Below are 16,880 nucleotides of genomic sequence, written 5' to 3'. Positions count from 1 at the left end.
AAAGATGGCGGTTTTGTGCACATGTCCCGCCCCTCCCGCTGGAAAGCCAATCATCTGCTTTTAAAGGAGAAAATATAAAGTGAAAGTGAAGTGACATTCAGCCAAGTATGGTGACCCATACTCAGAATTTGTGCTCTGCATTTAACCCATCCGAAATGCACACACACAGAGCAGTGAACACACACACACACACACTGTGAGCACACACCCAGAGCAGTGGGCAGCCATTTATGCTGCGGCGCCCGGGGAGCAGTTGGGGGTTCGATGCCTTGCTCAAGGGCACCTAAGTCGTGGTATTGAAGGTGGAGAGAGAACTGTACATGCACTCCCCCCACCCACAATTCCTGCCGGCCCGGGACTCGAACTCACAACCTTTCGATTGGGAGTCCGACTCTCTAACCATTAGGCCACGACTTCCCCTATATTATCTATATAATGCCATAGATAATGACTTTCCTAGGCTTTTCAAGCCAGGAAACATTTAAGCCTATCGTCTGGTTCCACTGATGTATGCGCACAGTTGAAGAAATCTTGCGCATGCGTAGTAAAAGTATAACCTGTGGGGAAAAAAGCTTTTTAAACCTTATTTTGGGGCAAAGTCATCAAACTTTTTCAGTGATTATCATATTTTATTGCTGTTTCTATACATGCAGTTTTTATGTCCCGGTGACCAGTGAAAGTGCAGTTCTGACTCTCTGCCCATTCATTTACATAGGAGCCTGGTCTTGTTAGTCTGATAGCTGCCGGGAGGGATTGCCAAGATGGCGGCCGAGTGGCACGACTTGCCTAAAAGGACTTTGGTAGAATGTACATAGCCTACTACTACTACTAAAATGAAGCAAGCATTATTTTTTTAAGGAATAATTACACAACATTTCTTCCATGTTTTAATTTTAATAGTAAACCCTCTTGTTTGCCAAAAACAATGAATTTGGAAATAAATAAAATGGAATTTAGGAAAACCGATTTCATTGGGCCATATTAGAGTGTGGTAATTTCAACTTTTACTGTTGTTGTTATTATTTTTTACTGCTACTACTACTTTTTTTCAGCGTCCATTTTAAAACTATCGGTTAATTAATATGTATCGACCAATGTAGTCCAACCTAGCTATCTGTATTGGCAAAATCCAATATTGGTCGACCTCTAGAAAATACCATCCAGGCCTACACCTTTTCTGAAGACGGTTCCCCTTTAGAGTTCCATTCATATAAACCCCCACCTCCAATTATATCAGGTTTTGTTTATCATCTATCATCATTGTTTATCAACCGACTTGAATCATCACATATAATCGATTTTCAACTGGTTAGCCAAGCCTTGTTACATCTCTAATTGTTATCTTTGACCAGACTGCATGTTTTAAATTTATGTTCTTAATTCAAAACTTCCATTTGTTTTATTGAATCCCTAATGGAATGTTTCCCTCTGGAAATCTTTGTCTTCTGCTGATATAGACTGGCTGTTTTGCAGGCCTTCTGGATGCGCTTAGTTGTTTCCTTCTCTGCCCTCGTTTACTGTGTCCAACATCAGCTCAGACAAATTTTTCAGCATCTGCCTATTTTTGTTTTGTTTTTCCTTATATGCTGTAAATGAGCTAGAGAATGGAGAACCAGCGGGGGTCTCGAGCCAAAGAAGAAACTAAACCCGAACAGACAAGGAATCTTCCGAATTCAAGCGACGGAAAGAGGAAACACACTCGTTTGTCCCGGTCTGAAAATCAGGGTCCTGAAGAAAAAGGTCTTTTGTGTCATGATCGGACCTCTCAGGGCATTAGAGGAGAGAAGGTTTGGTTCAACCGCAGCGTTTATGAGCAAGCAGACGATGCTTATCAAACCTTGTTGAGCGCAGGGACCGGGAAACCTCTGGTTTCCTCTTCCCCAAAAGATCGAATTCCCCGCACCCTGGTCTTCAGGGCTAAACGCAACGGTGCGCAACAACTGCAAGAGGAGGAGAACCAAACGTACACCCGTTCTTATGCATCACGTCAACAGCAGCGGGGTTCAACCCACCAGCGCTCCTTGTCTGAACCCGATCGGCAGCTCCCAAAAAGTAGCAGGAAGAGGGTCTTCTCTGAGACTGAACGTGCCCCTCAGAAAAGAGACAAGTATGGCTAATTTAGGGGCATGGGACAATTAACTTGAAGGACCTGCCTTATTCATTTAACGGTGTGTTTTTGTGATTTGTGGATTTTATTAAAAAACAATTTACCTTTCAAAAGCCTCAGCCTGGTTCGTGTCACCATTGGCTGGTGGGTGAAAGTTGATCCGTGTGAAACTAATCCAAGGGCTTTGGTACGCAAAATCTGTCTCATTGTCTGCAACCCGTTTAAGCAAAAAAAATTATAATTTAGTTTTAGTGGTTTTACAAACCACGTTCTACAAAATCTATGTGAATGCAAGACCTGGACAACATAATTACGTTTTTTCCTGCATCTTGAAGTTGGTGTTTAGATATACAGGGTATACAAGTTTACTATTGATCATCTGTAGTCTTTAATTTATCATTCTGAACAACTGATTCTGACTTTGACTGTAAAGGTCTGTTCATGGCAAGTATTAAATTAGATCATAATGAATAATTAATTAAGGCTTTTTTCACAAAGTTTTTCACATACTTGATCACAAAATGCAATGCATCTCACAGTAGATTTTACACTAAAGCAAAACACTAGCCATTTGATAATGCTAATTTCGCTTGCTTTAGTGGTTCATTGTGTGGAAATGTACAGTATATTAAGGAAACATATAGATATTTGTATAAACTGATGATAGGTTGGGTTATTTAGGTACATTAGTTGCAATACATATTCCCATTTTGTCAGTATATTATATTGTTTGTCTAATTTCTTTTCATTGCTTGTTAGGGCCCGAGCACTGCAGTGCGAGGACCCTATTGGAATTGCTCCGTTTATTTGTTTATTGTTATGGCATATGCTCCTTGTTTTCAGATAAAAACAACAACAGTAAAAATTACTTGCATTAGCTGTATTTAGCTAGCTAGTGATTGTCCATCACGGCTGCTAAATTTAAAGGGTTAGTTCACCCAAAAATGAAAATTATGTCATAAATGACTCACCCTCATGTCGTTCCAAACCCGCAAGATCTACGTTCATCTTCGGAACACAGATTAAGATATTTTAGATTTAGTCCGAGAGCTTTCTGTCCCTCCATTGAAAATGTATGTACGGTATACTGTCCATGTCAAGAGAGGTAATAAAAACATCTTCAAAAGTAGTCCATATGACATCAGAGGGTCAGTTAGAATTTGTTGAAGCATCGCAAATACATTTTGGTCCAAAAATAACAAAAACTACGACTTTATTCAGCATTGTCTTCTCTTCCAGGTCTGTTGTGAGAGCGTTCACTGCAGTGTAGTGATGTCCGGTTCGCGAACGAATCATTCGATTTAACCGGTTCTTCTTGAAACAGTTTACCAAATCGAAACTGAATCGTTTAAAATGGTTCGTGTCTCCAATAAGCATTAATCCACAAATGACTTAAGCTGTTAATTTTTTTCACGTGGTTGACACTCCCTCTAAAATAAGTTAAAATAAACCAATATCCCGGAGTAATTCATTTACTCAAACAGTACACTGACTGAACTGCTGTGAAGAGAGAACTGAAGATGAACACCGAGCCCAGCCAGATAACGAACGAATGATTGACTCGTTCTCAAGTCAAGAACCGGTTGCATCGTTTTTGGATCACTACACTGAACCAAGAACCGTTTCTGTCGGACGTGTCCGATTTGAGAACCGAGGAGTTGATGATACTGCGCATGTGTGATTCAGCATGAAGCAGACTGCAGATTGACAGCGCGTCTGAACTGAACTGGTTCTTTTGGTGATTGATTCTGAACCGATTCTGTGCTAATGTTATGAGTGCGGGTAAACCGAAGGCTTGAATGAAGGGCAGTCATCGCCAATGACGTCATTACGTCGAGCACAAAAGAACCGCTGAACCGTTTTTTTCAACCAGTTTATTGAATTGAACTGTCCAAAAGAACCAGTTCGCGGAAAAGAACTGAACTTCCCATTACTACTGGTGATCCGAAAACCGATGCAACCGGTTCTTGACTCAAGAACGAGTCAATCTTTTGTTCATTATCTGGCTCGTCTCTGTGTTCTTCAGTTCTCTCTTCACAGCAGTTCAGTCAGTGTACTTTTTGAGTAAATGAATTACTCTGGGATATTGGTTTGTTTTAACTCTGAGGGAGTGTCAGCCACATTAAAAAAGTTAACAGCTTAAGTCATTTGAAGATTAAGTCATTTGCGGAACTGGTTCAAGAAGAACTGGTTAAATCGAATGATTCGTTCGCGAACCTGACATCACTACACTGCAGTGAACGCGCTCACAACAGACCCGAAAAAGAAGACAATGCTGAATAAAGTCGTAGTTTTTGTTATTTTTGGACCAAAATGTATTTGCGATGCTTCAACAAATTCTAACTGACCCTCTGATGTCATATGGACTACTTGGAAGATGTTTTTCTTACCTTTCTGGACATGGACAGTATACCGTACATACATTTTCAATGGAGGGACAGAAAGCTCTCGGACTAAATCGAAAATATTTTAAACTGTGTTCCAAATATGAACGGAGGTCTCACGGGTTTGGAACGACATGAGGGTGAGTCATTAATGACATAATCTTCATTTTTGGGTGAACTAACCCTTTAAGCTAGTCCATCGTGGTCTCTAATAATTGCAAAAAAATCGCAATTTATTCAAAGTTAGGTTTAGTTTAAACAGTTTGTGTAACCCAACACATTGAAGTAAGACTCCTCCAACATTTGGAAATTCTGACATGGTTATTAAAAAAAAAAAAAAAAAAAATATTTGGAAAGTTGCTTATTCAAAACATAAACTAAAAGATTATTCAGGTGCTTGGGCTGAGAAAAGCTTGAATGCAGTAAAAACTCTAGTAATGATTCTGAATACTGTATTTAAATTGTAAGGGGGAAAAAAATCCAAATTCAGTAGAACTAATAAAAACTAAATGGTTCTGAAAATAATAATTTGCCATTAATTGTGAAAATACCGAAAAGGATGTATTCATACATGTGGCACATATGGATGGTGCTTGGCTTGATTTATGCTTGCTTATGTTTTAATGCTTTTTGCACACTCTTGAATTATATATATATATATATATATATATAAAACAAATCATTAGACTTGCATTTGAATTCTTTTTTTTTTTTTTTTTTACTTGAGTCTTTCTAAACCTGTATGTTTGCTAATTCTGATGCTCACATCTTTTTATGTTCTTAGCATCACAATGAGTGGACTTCAAGGACTTGCCCAGGAGAACATCTGGTTTGACAAGTCCAGATACGACGAGGCCGAGAGACGCTTCTATGAGGGCATGAACGGCATCCCTCAGACACCTCAGGTACAGACCCACAGCAAAGCATAATTTGAGAGTCTAAAAAATCTTACTCATTTGGCTTTTCACACAAACCAGTAAATGTCTTGATGAATGAGGGTGACTGAATCCTCATGGTGAGGCATGAGTTCCTGTTTACTCAGCTGCTGTACGTCCATCTATCATCTATTTTTCCAGGTGTCTGCTTTTCTTTTCACTCATATGCTGAATAGTCTGCACTGACAGCGCTTCTCTATGCACCTGTGCATTTTTGTTTGCTTGCTTGAATGCTCACTCTCAGCCTTCTTGCTGTTTTTTTTGACATGGGCCTTTTTAACCCGCTGTACCCTTCCAGGAGAAAGATGCTAGTGCCATCCTGCAGGACATTGCTAAAGCCCGACAGAATATCCAGCAATCCCTAGCCGGAGTGAGTACTGCCTCCGAAATATGAAAGAAATCTCATTATAATCTCAACTCATTTTTGGAGCAACTGAATTGGTACTATAATTGTCTTGTAAAAGCACATTTAAGTAGAGTTATTATTAACGCTGGTCCTGCATGGAACCAGTTTGAAGGGCTGATTTAATTCCACTTCATGACGCTATAACCAAGTTGAAGGTGAAAATTGACAGGATAGTTTTTAGTTCAGCTGCTGATCATCAAGACTGGAGCTACAGTACAAACACTCACCCTCCAAAAATATCCCAGTGCTATTTTAGCATGTTTACAGAACCCCGTCTGTGCCCCTGGCATGGAGAAATAAAATCAGCTGTAGTTATGCATTAGCAAACTGTACATGCAGATTACTAACCCATGTACACAATTTATGAACCGTGTAAGGATTTGGAAGGGCGGGTGAAAAAAGTGAAAAGTGAAAAATGTTACACAAGTACTTAAATTCTACACCAGAATATATATATACACACACACACACACACACACACACACACACATATATATATATATATATATATATATATATATATATATATATATATACATACATGCATACATACATAAACATATGCCATTGGTTGTTAATTATACTATGTTGGGAAACTCTAACAAACAGAAACTGTTTTAGAAAACTGAGCTTTTGTTGTTGTACGTTCAAAACGTATTACATTATGTATTATATTTGCTACTATTGGGCCATTGATCGCCCAAATTAAGTACTTGTATGAAATAAAAAAAATAATAATAATAATTATACAAATAATGCTGTTTCCTACAAAAACGTCAAATGTAATATTTTAATATATTGTAATGTAATATTTAATATTCATTGCAATATACACTATTAATTCTCTAATTTTATAATGTCAGCAAAGATATTGCAATAAAATTTATTTTCCAGATCTAATGGCAGTGGGCTGTATTTTGTAAACAAATACATTTTATGGATGGGTTTTAATTTTCACTAAAACACCTAAATTATCAAAATGTATTTCTTGGAGACTGATAAAAGTTGGCATTATGCTGCATGTGAATAGTTTTGAATGGACCTTTACATTTGAAAACTAATAATGAATGTAAAAATGATATTTTTTTTTTTTTTTTGTATATGTATATCTTTTGGGCAAAAAAGTTTGTACATCGATAGGACCAATTAAAAATAATTTCTGATCTGCTGCACTATTTTTGCAGACTTTGCTTGTCAATATTTTAACTTTTGATGTAACTTTCTAAAATCACATGCACAGATTTCTTAAACTGCTCCATAAATTTCCCAAAACAGACAGAAGCTCCCACGGTCTCTTCTCAATGATGCTGCAGTTTTTGGTTCCTCTGTCAGCTGTTATACTTGACACCTCCCTTATCTCCAAAGCATATGCTTACTAGACACTTCAGAAAACTCAAATGCATTGACTAAGAATCAGAGATGACGTCAAATATTTTATTCACCTAAATTCACTTAGCTGTAGCAAACTGTCTTGTCGTGCAAGTAGGTCTAGCTTGATCTCCTTCCCAGCATGACATCTTTGGTTATGTTTATGTGCCTGTGCTTTTTGCATTGTGTGTGCTACACTCTGTTGTTGTCAGTCTTTTGTTCATCTATCATCGTTAATGTTGTAAGAGGAAGCAGGTTGCTGTGCAGTTGCCTGAGGATGTTCGTGTGTTTATGCTTTGTGCTTTTATGTACGAATACACAGCAAATGTGTGCTTGCATGTTTTTATTTGGATTTTGAGAAACTGTAAACATATCTTTAGTTCACCCTAAAATGAAAAATTGCTGTAAATGTACCTACCCCCGGCCATTGAAGATGTAGAAGTTTGTTTCTTCATCAGAACAGATTTGGAGAAATTTAACATTGCATCACTTGCTCACCAATGGGTCCTTTGCAGTGAATGGGTGCCATCAGAATGAGAGTCCAAACAGCTGATAAAAACCTCACAATAATCCACACCACTCCAATCATCAATTAATGTCTTGAAGTGAAAAGATACGTTTGTACAAAACAAATCCATCAAGACATTATTTAACTCTTAAGCCGTTGCTTCTGGCTAAAATAAGTCCATAATATTGTAATATACAGTACAAGTCATTGATGTATTTGTTTCTTACAAACATGCAGCTTTCTGTTTCACAAGACATTAACTGATGGACTGGAGTGGTGTGGATTATTGTGATGTTTTTTTTGGACTCTCATTCTGACGGCACCCATTCACTGCAGAGGATCCATTGGTGTGCAAGTGATGCAAAGCAATATTTTGCCAAATTTGCTTCAATGAAGAAACTTGTCTTCTACTTCTTGGATGGCCATGTGCATGAGAATATGTTAAGCAAAGTTTAATTTTTGGGTTATCTTTTCCTTGAAAAAAGCTATGCACAGTTGCACAAATATAGGTCTTAGCAACATGAAGGTAATTAAAAGACCAATTTAGAGTGAAGCAAAAAAAAAAAGCCGTTTAATGCATGCATTCATCTTTTCTATGATCGCTTCCTTTCTTTGAATTATAATAGAGCTAAACTCTCTTGCTGTTATAGTATTTTATCCCTGTCTCTTTCTTTGATTTGTTTGTGGTTGTGGTGGTTAAATGTGAATCTCTCAGGCGAAGACCGCTCTGCAGAGTAATAAAGGGCACACTCGCACTCAAAAAACGCGGGAGAGGAAGACCGTAAGTGCTGTGGGGTGGTCTGAATGAAAGCATGTTAATTGAGCCTGGAGCAGTGTGGATCATATACACATTACTGCTTGACACTTACAAAACAGATGTTTTTAAGGGCACAGACATAATGTATGACAGTTTTCATGCATTAATTTAAAGTTTAAGCATTCCGCAAAGTAAAATGCATGCTAATTCATGTAGTAAAATGTTATTTTAGTGTTTCCAACATATCATGCTATAAGTGCATCCGCATGATTTCTATTTAGTTACAGGTGACAAATCTTTTGTTTGGCATGTCTGCAGTCGCAGCCCTGCATTTTATTATTTTTTTTAAACAGTCAGCCCTTTATGAGATGTAGTTAGCACTAAGGTTCAGTTCTCCCCCATCTGTTTTGCAGAGTCAGAATGCCAGCAAGTCTGAGGATCAGAGTGAGCTTGTCTCTCGTATGAAGAGTTTGGAACTGGAAAACAAGAATCTGTACAAAGGTACATATGAGAAGCGACAGATGTGATGGCTGTTCCAAAATCAAATAAGTTGCCTACCAAGACAGCAATTTCACAGTTCTTGATGTGAAGACTCGATGGGTGTTTCTGTTTGTTGACACTTGTCAGTGAAATAACAACAATGAATGATGGCGATCCAATGTTGCCACGTGTATAAAGGCAGCACAGTTGAGAAATGTTTAACTTTATGCAAATGAGGACTGGTGCAGCAACTACCAATTGGAGAGAAGACATTAAAATTCATATAAGAAATGAACATTACCATGTAGGATTTCACTGTATGATTAATCTCTTCTCACATGCCGCAATATAATAAAATGGCAAGGTTTTTTTTTTTTTTTTTCAAGTGAGACCTTGATATGTTCATTTGGAATTTAGTGGCAAAAATGATTCCTTGTATATTTGTAAACGCATTCTTAAATTTCTTTTGAGTATTGCTAGTTATCAGCTCTATAGTATTTTGTCTGCTAGAAAATGTGAAAAAGTACAGAAGATATGTATATTTGCTGGGGTGAAAACCAGTGCTATTTTATTTTAATTTTTTTATGTGCTATTGTAGTGTTCATTAATATTTTGAGTGAGGGTTATTATAGTTAACAAGCTATACAAATGTTTTTAGTTATTTCAATAATGAAATAAAATATGTACAAAAATATTTCAGTTAGTTGCTTGGGTAACGTTTTTTCATTTTCATTTAGCTTTAGTTATTACTGTGTAATAAAATACATGTAATGATACAAAATAAAACTGAAAATAAAATTAATAATCTATATAGACATGTCTAAAAATAAAATTGAAACTGAATAAAGTAGTATCTCAATACTACGATAATTACATTTTAAATTGACTTATTTATATATTTATTTATATTATCAGTATTAATTTAAGTTTTGGTGTTGTTTTTTGAACCCTTTCCCCAGACATTCATTCATTCATTCATTTTCTGGCAGCATGCTAGAGTTTGAAACAGTCCCAGAGATTGACAGATTTTGGCTGAAAATCCAGTTTGTTACTCTGTGTTGAAGCTGCTCGTGATCAGTGTGAGATTAATAGAGCTGTTAATTTTCCAGTGGTGGATGATCTGAGAGCAGTTCTGTCCAAACTGGAGTCCAGAATGGCTGTACTGGAGAAGAGCCAAGCGCCGGTTTCAAAGACTGTTACTTTCACCAAGGTAGATGTGAAATCCTGCCCTCATAAAGTCAATGTTTGTGCATTAAACAAATTCAGTCATTCATAACCTGCATATTGTTTTATCTGAAGACTGCTCCTGTCCAGAAACCCAAGGTTGAGGAACATAATGGCGCTGACGATGACGACATTGACCTCTTTGGCAGTGATGAGGAAGATGAGGAGGCAGAGCGTATCAAAGCAGAGAGGGTGAAGGAATACGCCCAGAGGAAATCCAAAAAACCAGCCCTCATCGCCAAATCCTCCATCCTGCTGGACGTCAAACCTGTACGAGACCTTGAGCACTCACAATCTTTAAAGTGTCGAGTATAATTCCTCTGTTTCAAATATGTTTTTTATTGATCAGTGGGACGATGAGACAGATATGTCCAAGCTGGAAGAGTGTGTGCGCTCCGTACAGATGGATGGCCTCCTGTGGGGAGCTTCTAAACTGGTTCCTGTCGGCTACGGCATCAAAAAGCTGCAGATCAACTGTGTCGTAGAAGACGATAAAGTGGGAACAGACATTCTGGAAGAGGAGATCACCAAATTTGAGGACTATGTAAGTGCAGTATATTTTTTGCTGAATTTGAGAATAAGATCAGGTCACATTTCTCCTCGCAATCAAAATAATTTTCAAAAGAAAATTAAATATCTTTATTGTGCTTTTATTTTTTATATTTTTATCTTTCAGTTTCCATTCATTTGTCCAGACTTTGTACTTTTTCATTAGATCATAATTTCCTTAATCCTGAAAATAAAGAAATGTCTTAAAATAATTAAATTATAATAATAATTAAAAAAACTGTTTCAAAAATACATTGGTCTTAAATATAGGCTTTATTTGTGCATTATATACGGTACATTTAAAAGCAAAACCTGTATATATTTGTATATTGTATATCTGTAATATTGTAAATATGTCAGTAAAACGCTATATATGTATAAACACTTAATTTATTGCATTATGGTAATTTTTATAAAATGGAGGATAAATTGAGGACAAATGAACAGTTGCTATGAAAATAAAGACATAAAACAATTATATTAATGTTATATATTAAATTGTATTATATAAACTAGATAAAAAAATAAGTTTTAAAAAGTTTTTATATTTTATACAATTATTTTATATTGCAATGTAAAAAACTGATTTTATATTGATTTATTAATATTTGCAAATATGTTTGTTGCATTACAGTAATACAGTAACTGTAATAAAATTAACACAGAAATTAAATTATTAAAATGAAAATTATCACAATGACCAAAAAACATTACATATATTGGTCTTCATAAAATAAAAAAATGTATCATGGTTAGGTGAAATCTGAATGGATACGTTTTTTTTTTTTTAGATTCACACTTTGATTACATTATAAACTGTGACAATACTTCAATTGTTCCTCATTATGTTGTAGGTCCAGAGTGTTGACATTGCTGCCTTTAACAAGATCTGAGCCTCTCACCTTCATCTCCATTTCTCACTGGGTTACTGCTGCTTTTATATCACACAGTTACCAATAAACTGTTCAGCCACGTGAACCAACTCACTGTTGACTGTCTTTTATTTGTGTGCTCTTTATTCATGTCCTGTTTTCACTTGTTTCTATTATATTGTCATTTTTTAAAATTTAAATGGTAAGTTCATGCAAAAATGAAAATGGTCATTCAATCAAAAAGATATATTTAGGTGAAGGCACTGCTTTTCATAATGTTGCATGGGCTCTACAACAAGCCACAGGAGAAAAACACAAATGCAACAAGGTGAGCGAATGACATCCTTTTGATTTTTGGGTGAACTTTCCATTGAAACCAAATGAGAGCACAGAACTAAGCTGAAAAGCTTAAAGTTCGACAAGAGTTTTTAAAGTAGATCCAAGTCCAACCCAGAAACCAGGATAGAGAGGCTGTGTGAAAGTGGTTTGCTCTCGATGCAGCAAAGTCATGGTATCTTCTGCCAGAGAAATGCAATAAAATACCAGAGTTCCAGCTCTGTGTTCGAGATACACACCTATGTGTAGCACTGGGGCGTGTATTTCAACACTAAACTTATTGTGCCGGAACAAACAGAATCAGAGAAATCTAAGCTCCATGATTTTGAGTTGCATCCCAGTTTTTGGTCTGTATTCCCTCCAGTTCTGTAGGAAATAGCAATAGAAACTCCTTCACCTCACAGTATCCACGTCCGGAGAGACCTTCGGTGCACAAGACTTGAGCCCAGCTGATGAAGCGCTCTGGATGATCAGCTGCAGCTCATGGTCTGTCCTAAACTCTGCAGTGTCTCCAGAAGGACGGAGGAAAGAGTTGGCAGTGTTTGGTCTACGTCAAATCACATCAGTCTGAAAGAGATAAGATACTTTACTAAGATGTCACTTTAAGGCAAGACATTTCACATGGTCTTTGAAACACCTTTCTGCCAACAATTTGAGTCATGCAAATACAGCTTGTATCTCTTTAAATGAAGAAAGGTTAAATTCTCCAAAGCTGGTCACCAATGTTTCGATTAAATTTCATATGACTCACTTGCTGGGAGGGATGTGTGTGTCCGTACCTGTATCAGTGTTCAACGGACAGCTCAAGGAGTTTTCAGCTGACTGATTGTGCTCTTCATCAACTGTAAATATAAGGATATCAGCTGTCAACAGCCATTTGTCCTTCAACCACTGATGTTTATATTCTGATTCTAAGGAGATTTCTACTGTGGAGGACTAGGAACGTCATTTAAAAACCAAAGAATCAATTGAATTTCATTAAGAAGTTTTTATAATTTGATTATTGGATTATTATTGTGTGAGTGTGTGTGTGTGTGTATATATATATATATATATATATATATAACCATTTTGTTTTTCTTTATCATTTAATTTGCATGATATTTTGTAACTTTTTCTTCCCCAAATCAGTTAATTAACTTTTATTTCCTTCATGTATTTTAGCGATATACCAAGACCACCATAAAGAGCAGACTAAGTAAAAAAAAAAAAAAGTTTACAATTACAAATAATTGTAATTTTATATTTTGTTATATTTAATTTAAAAATAAAAAATGACCTTCATTCAAAATGTATTATAGCACAAAAGTCATTTGTGATAGATTACGATTCTTTTGTTTTTATGTTAACTATATTTTGTAGTGATTTTAAAGAATTTTGGACATTTAATTAATAATTTGATTTAATTGTAAAATACATGATTTTGCGTAATTTATATATATATATATATATATAAAACTCTAGTTACTTGTCATTTATTAAAATGTTTATTTTCAAATCCTTTCATAATTCCTTCATGCATTTAAGTGGTTGCCAAGTCCACAGTCAGCCTTGTGAATCTGTTTCTGTAATCGCCTAATTCTGCGATCTTTGTTGATTCTCTGTCACAGACCTCGTTGACTTTATCTCTCAGCTCTGTGAGAGCTTTTCTCAATATCAGTAAAGAGAAGTACGGATGGACGTCAATGCTGGGCCGACCCCCGGCGTCAGGAGGAGCGCAGAGTGTCTTATAGTTCTGCACAGGTGAGTCAAACAGGTAAAACTAGCATGTTAGTGAACAGAAAGTAAGCAAACCCACACCTCTTTATTCCCCTATGGAGCCTAAACAAAGAGAATGCCATGCCATGGCCTTGTGGTTCCCATAGTGTTTTAGTTTCGTAACCTTCAGCACAAATAAACCTGTTCAGTTCATATTTCAAACCAAGGACTTCACCTGCAGGAAATTGATATGATCCTCTGTGTTTGAGAGCGCCTCTAGCTCAGCCTCTCCTCTCATGTGTTCAACTATCTGTTGATTCAGTCGTTCTAGAATCTTCTCTGTCTGTTCGAGAGCTGTCCTCTCCTCACCTCTGATCAGCTCTTTCACCTCCAAATGCTTCCTTTCGACGGACCGCTGCAGTCTGGTGAAGATCTTTTCACTGTCATCCTCAACCGCTTGTGCTGAGCGCTGGAGCAGTGACAGAAAGGAAATTTTATCTAAAAACTGGTCGGGTCACACATGTACTGTTCGCCACTCTAAAAAGACTGAATATACCATAAACTAATGTGCTATATTTTTACACTATAATAATTCATTCATATTTTGTGTTTTGAGGGTAGGCTACTAAACATTATTTATCTCAAGTGTATTTATTATATCTAAAATGTATTTATTTCCATTTATCATTTCCAGAACTGTTTTAAGCATTCATACAATATTTAGGTTAGAAATGGATAGAGCAGATGTTTTTAAAATACTATGAACGGAGGCTATATCCACCTTATTTTTAGCAAAGCCATTTTCTGTGAATGTGCAGGACTTCCGATTGATTAGCCCCAGAAGGTAATATTAGAAGGTTAACAAGAGCAGTATATAACTGATAAATCTTTGTTAAATGGTGGTTATTACCATATACCAACTTGATAATAATTTGTCCTGATAATACAGAAGCAATCATGTAGTGTTTTCTGTTTTAGAATGAATAATCGGTAAAGACAGTTTGCCAAAACTCATTTGTGATTTGGTTTGATTTAATTTAAAACCATTCACTCACTCATTGAATCGTTGTAGTGGTTTCTCAGACCACAACAGATTACTTGATAAACAGAAGAAAAAAAATGGATGAGTTGATATTTATCTACAGTGCACTGGAAGACACAAAACTTAATGTCTTTATTGTTCAGGTGTTAAAGGCAATTTATATCCAAAACAGAATATCAAAATCGCTTTTTGATCAAGTAAATTAATTACTGAATTTTATTAGACTTTGCACTTGGATATATATTTATACATGATCAATGATTACTTTTTGTCAATTTTTTGATTAAATGCTGAATTGATATGTAAATTTGCAAAGGTTTACTCTGTGTGTTAGTGTCACACTTGTTCTTCTGCACTCTTGATGTTTTAGAAATTTAACCCCTTCATAGCTGTGTGCTTTTTTTCCCCTTGCATCATGGCTGATTTTTAGATTGTCCAAATATGCTCTGTTTTTGTATTTTTATTTATTCTTATTCCGGTCGTGTACAGTGTTGTTGTTTTTTTTTTTTTTTTGGTTTTGTAGGAAAGATTTGTACCATTTTGTTGAAGTAAACATTAAAGACGCTACATTTTTCAGTCTAAGACCAGAAAGTTTGCAAAGCAGAACCACAGATGTTGATTTATTTAAACTAATTTCATGATGCCTTCTACACAATGACAGTAGACCTACCTTGATGTATTTTACAATGTCTCTGAGTTCCTTTTCTCGTTCCTTACACCTCAGTTTTGACTTTTTCCATGCTTCCTCAAGATGTTTCTGTTTGAAAACCATGTATGTGAGAATTTTGCCATCTTTGAGCTCTACTTTGTGCAATTCACAGATTTCTCTACAGTATTTGTTACCTGTATTTCCATCCTCTCCTCCATCACAGACACCACACTGTGACCCTTGTGTCCATCTTTGAGGCACACACTACAAATGCTTTGTTGGTCTGTCCGACAGTAAACATCCCGCAATTTATTGTGACGTGAACAGATTCTTTTCTGCAGTTGTTTTGTAACTTCAGCAAGTGGATGCATCCTGCCACGATTCCTTTCATTGTGAGGTTTCAGGTGCATCTCACAGTAAAACGTCTGACATTTCACACAAAACCTAACAGCTTGATGTTTCTTCCCGGTGCAAACGTCACATTCGACATCTGCTGCTTTCTCACCAGCTTCTTGAATGCTGGTTCTCCTCAGTTTCTCCACGATATCAGCCAGTATGGTGTTTCTAGACAGAGCAGGTCTGGGGCTAAAGGTGCGTCTGCACTGAGGGCAGCTGAATTCCGCTTTCAATTCACATTTCCTCCAGTAACCTTTAATACACTCCATACAATAGCTGTGTCCGCAAGGAATTGTGACAGGCTCCCATAGCACTTCCAAGCACACTGCGCAACAGAACTGGTCCTTATCCACAGAGATATTCGTTCCTGCCATTTTGTCCTGCATGTGTTTGGTTAGAAGAGAGGGAACTGAAAGGTGGTCACCAAGGCAGGACAAAGAGAACCACACAATAGTGTTGTGTATAAACTGGGAGTGACTATAATGCAGGTACAGTAGAAGCTTATCGGGTTTCAGGCCGCAACAGCCTGGAGCAGCAAATCACAAACAAGAACAGGTGGTCACTTTTTGCTTTTATGCAAATAATGTATGTTGCGTGTAAAGCATGATCACGCACCTGCTACTTTCTGTATGATATGTGATGATCTCCATCAATTTGAGAAACACATTGTGCACTAAAAGAAAAAAGGTAAGTCTGCTTTTGCTATTGTTTATCATTATTTAAACATTTTAGATTCATATAGCAGGCGTTTTGGATTGCAAATGTGACTTATTTTAAGACCATTTTGCATATTCCAGTCATGTCCCATATTTTTTTATTGTTCATATAGCAAGTGCCACGAATGTCATGAAGTTACATGCAATTCAACTATTATCTTTTAATTTTTAAGTAAACATTCAGTATTTTCCTTGTCATTGTATTAAATTACCTACATTTACCAATGTTTTTTTTAAATTGCTAGAAGGCACAGGTTATCTATAAAAGAAAATAAGAAACCTGAATAAAGACATGAGGGTGAGATATAATCTACGGATAAAAGGAAATCTTGGTTTCTTGGTTGTAGAGCAATTAAAAAAATATTTCTGCATTAAAGGAGCATTGCGTAGGTTCTGAAATTTCTAACCGTTACTGACACCAGTGGCCGTTAGAGGAACTGCAGCCAGTCTCAT

At 36.5% G+C, this 16,880-nt stretch overlaps 1 protein-coding gene and 1 pseudogene across 8 annotated transcripts in view; one reads left to right on the top strand and one right to left on the bottom strand.

The window, feature by feature from the left end:
- LOC132154496 (elongation factor 1-delta-like) overlaps positions 1-11,700 on the top strand; it is a 32,967-nt gene extending 21,267 nt beyond the window's left edge. For 2 of the 8 annotated variants that reach the window (XM_059563062.1, XM_059563066.1), the window contains exons 2-10: positions 1,602-2,107; positions 5,276-5,396; positions 5,725-5,796; positions 8,424-8,489; positions 8,879-8,966; positions 10,055-10,155; positions 10,245-10,439; positions 10,519-10,713; positions 11,573-11,700. In XM_059563062.1, coding sequence (XP_059419045.1) covers positions 1,602-2,107; positions 5,276-5,396; positions 5,725-5,796; positions 8,424-8,489; positions 8,879-8,966; positions 10,055-10,155; positions 10,245-10,439; positions 10,519-10,713; positions 11,573-11,611 — 1,383 coding nt within the window. In that variant the 3' untranslated portion in view covers positions 11,612-11,700. The remainder of the gene's footprint in view (positions 1-1,601; positions 2,108-5,275; positions 5,397-5,724; positions 5,797-8,423; positions 8,490-8,878; positions 8,967-10,054; positions 10,156-10,244; positions 10,440-10,518; positions 10,714-11,572) is intronic. The other 6 variants (XM_059563064.1, XM_059563063.1, XM_059563067.1 and 3 more) reach the window with 6 other exon arrangements.
- A 25-nt stretch (positions 11,701-11,725) lies between these two features.
- Positions 11,726-16,457, bottom strand: LOC132154377 (E3 ubiquitin/ISG15 ligase TRIM25-like; annotated as a pseudogene).
- Between the last annotated feature and the right edge of the window lie 423 nt (positions 16,458-16,880).

Source organism: Carassius carassius, chromosome 12 (genome assembly GCF_963082965.1).
Source record: "Carassius carassius chromosome 12, fCarCar2.1, whole genome shotgun sequence".
In the NCBI taxonomy this organism is placed as follows: Eukaryota; Metazoa; Chordata; class Actinopteri; order Cypriniformes; family Cyprinidae; genus Carassius; species Carassius carassius.
This window is presented reverse-complemented; position numbering and strand designations above follow the sequence as displayed.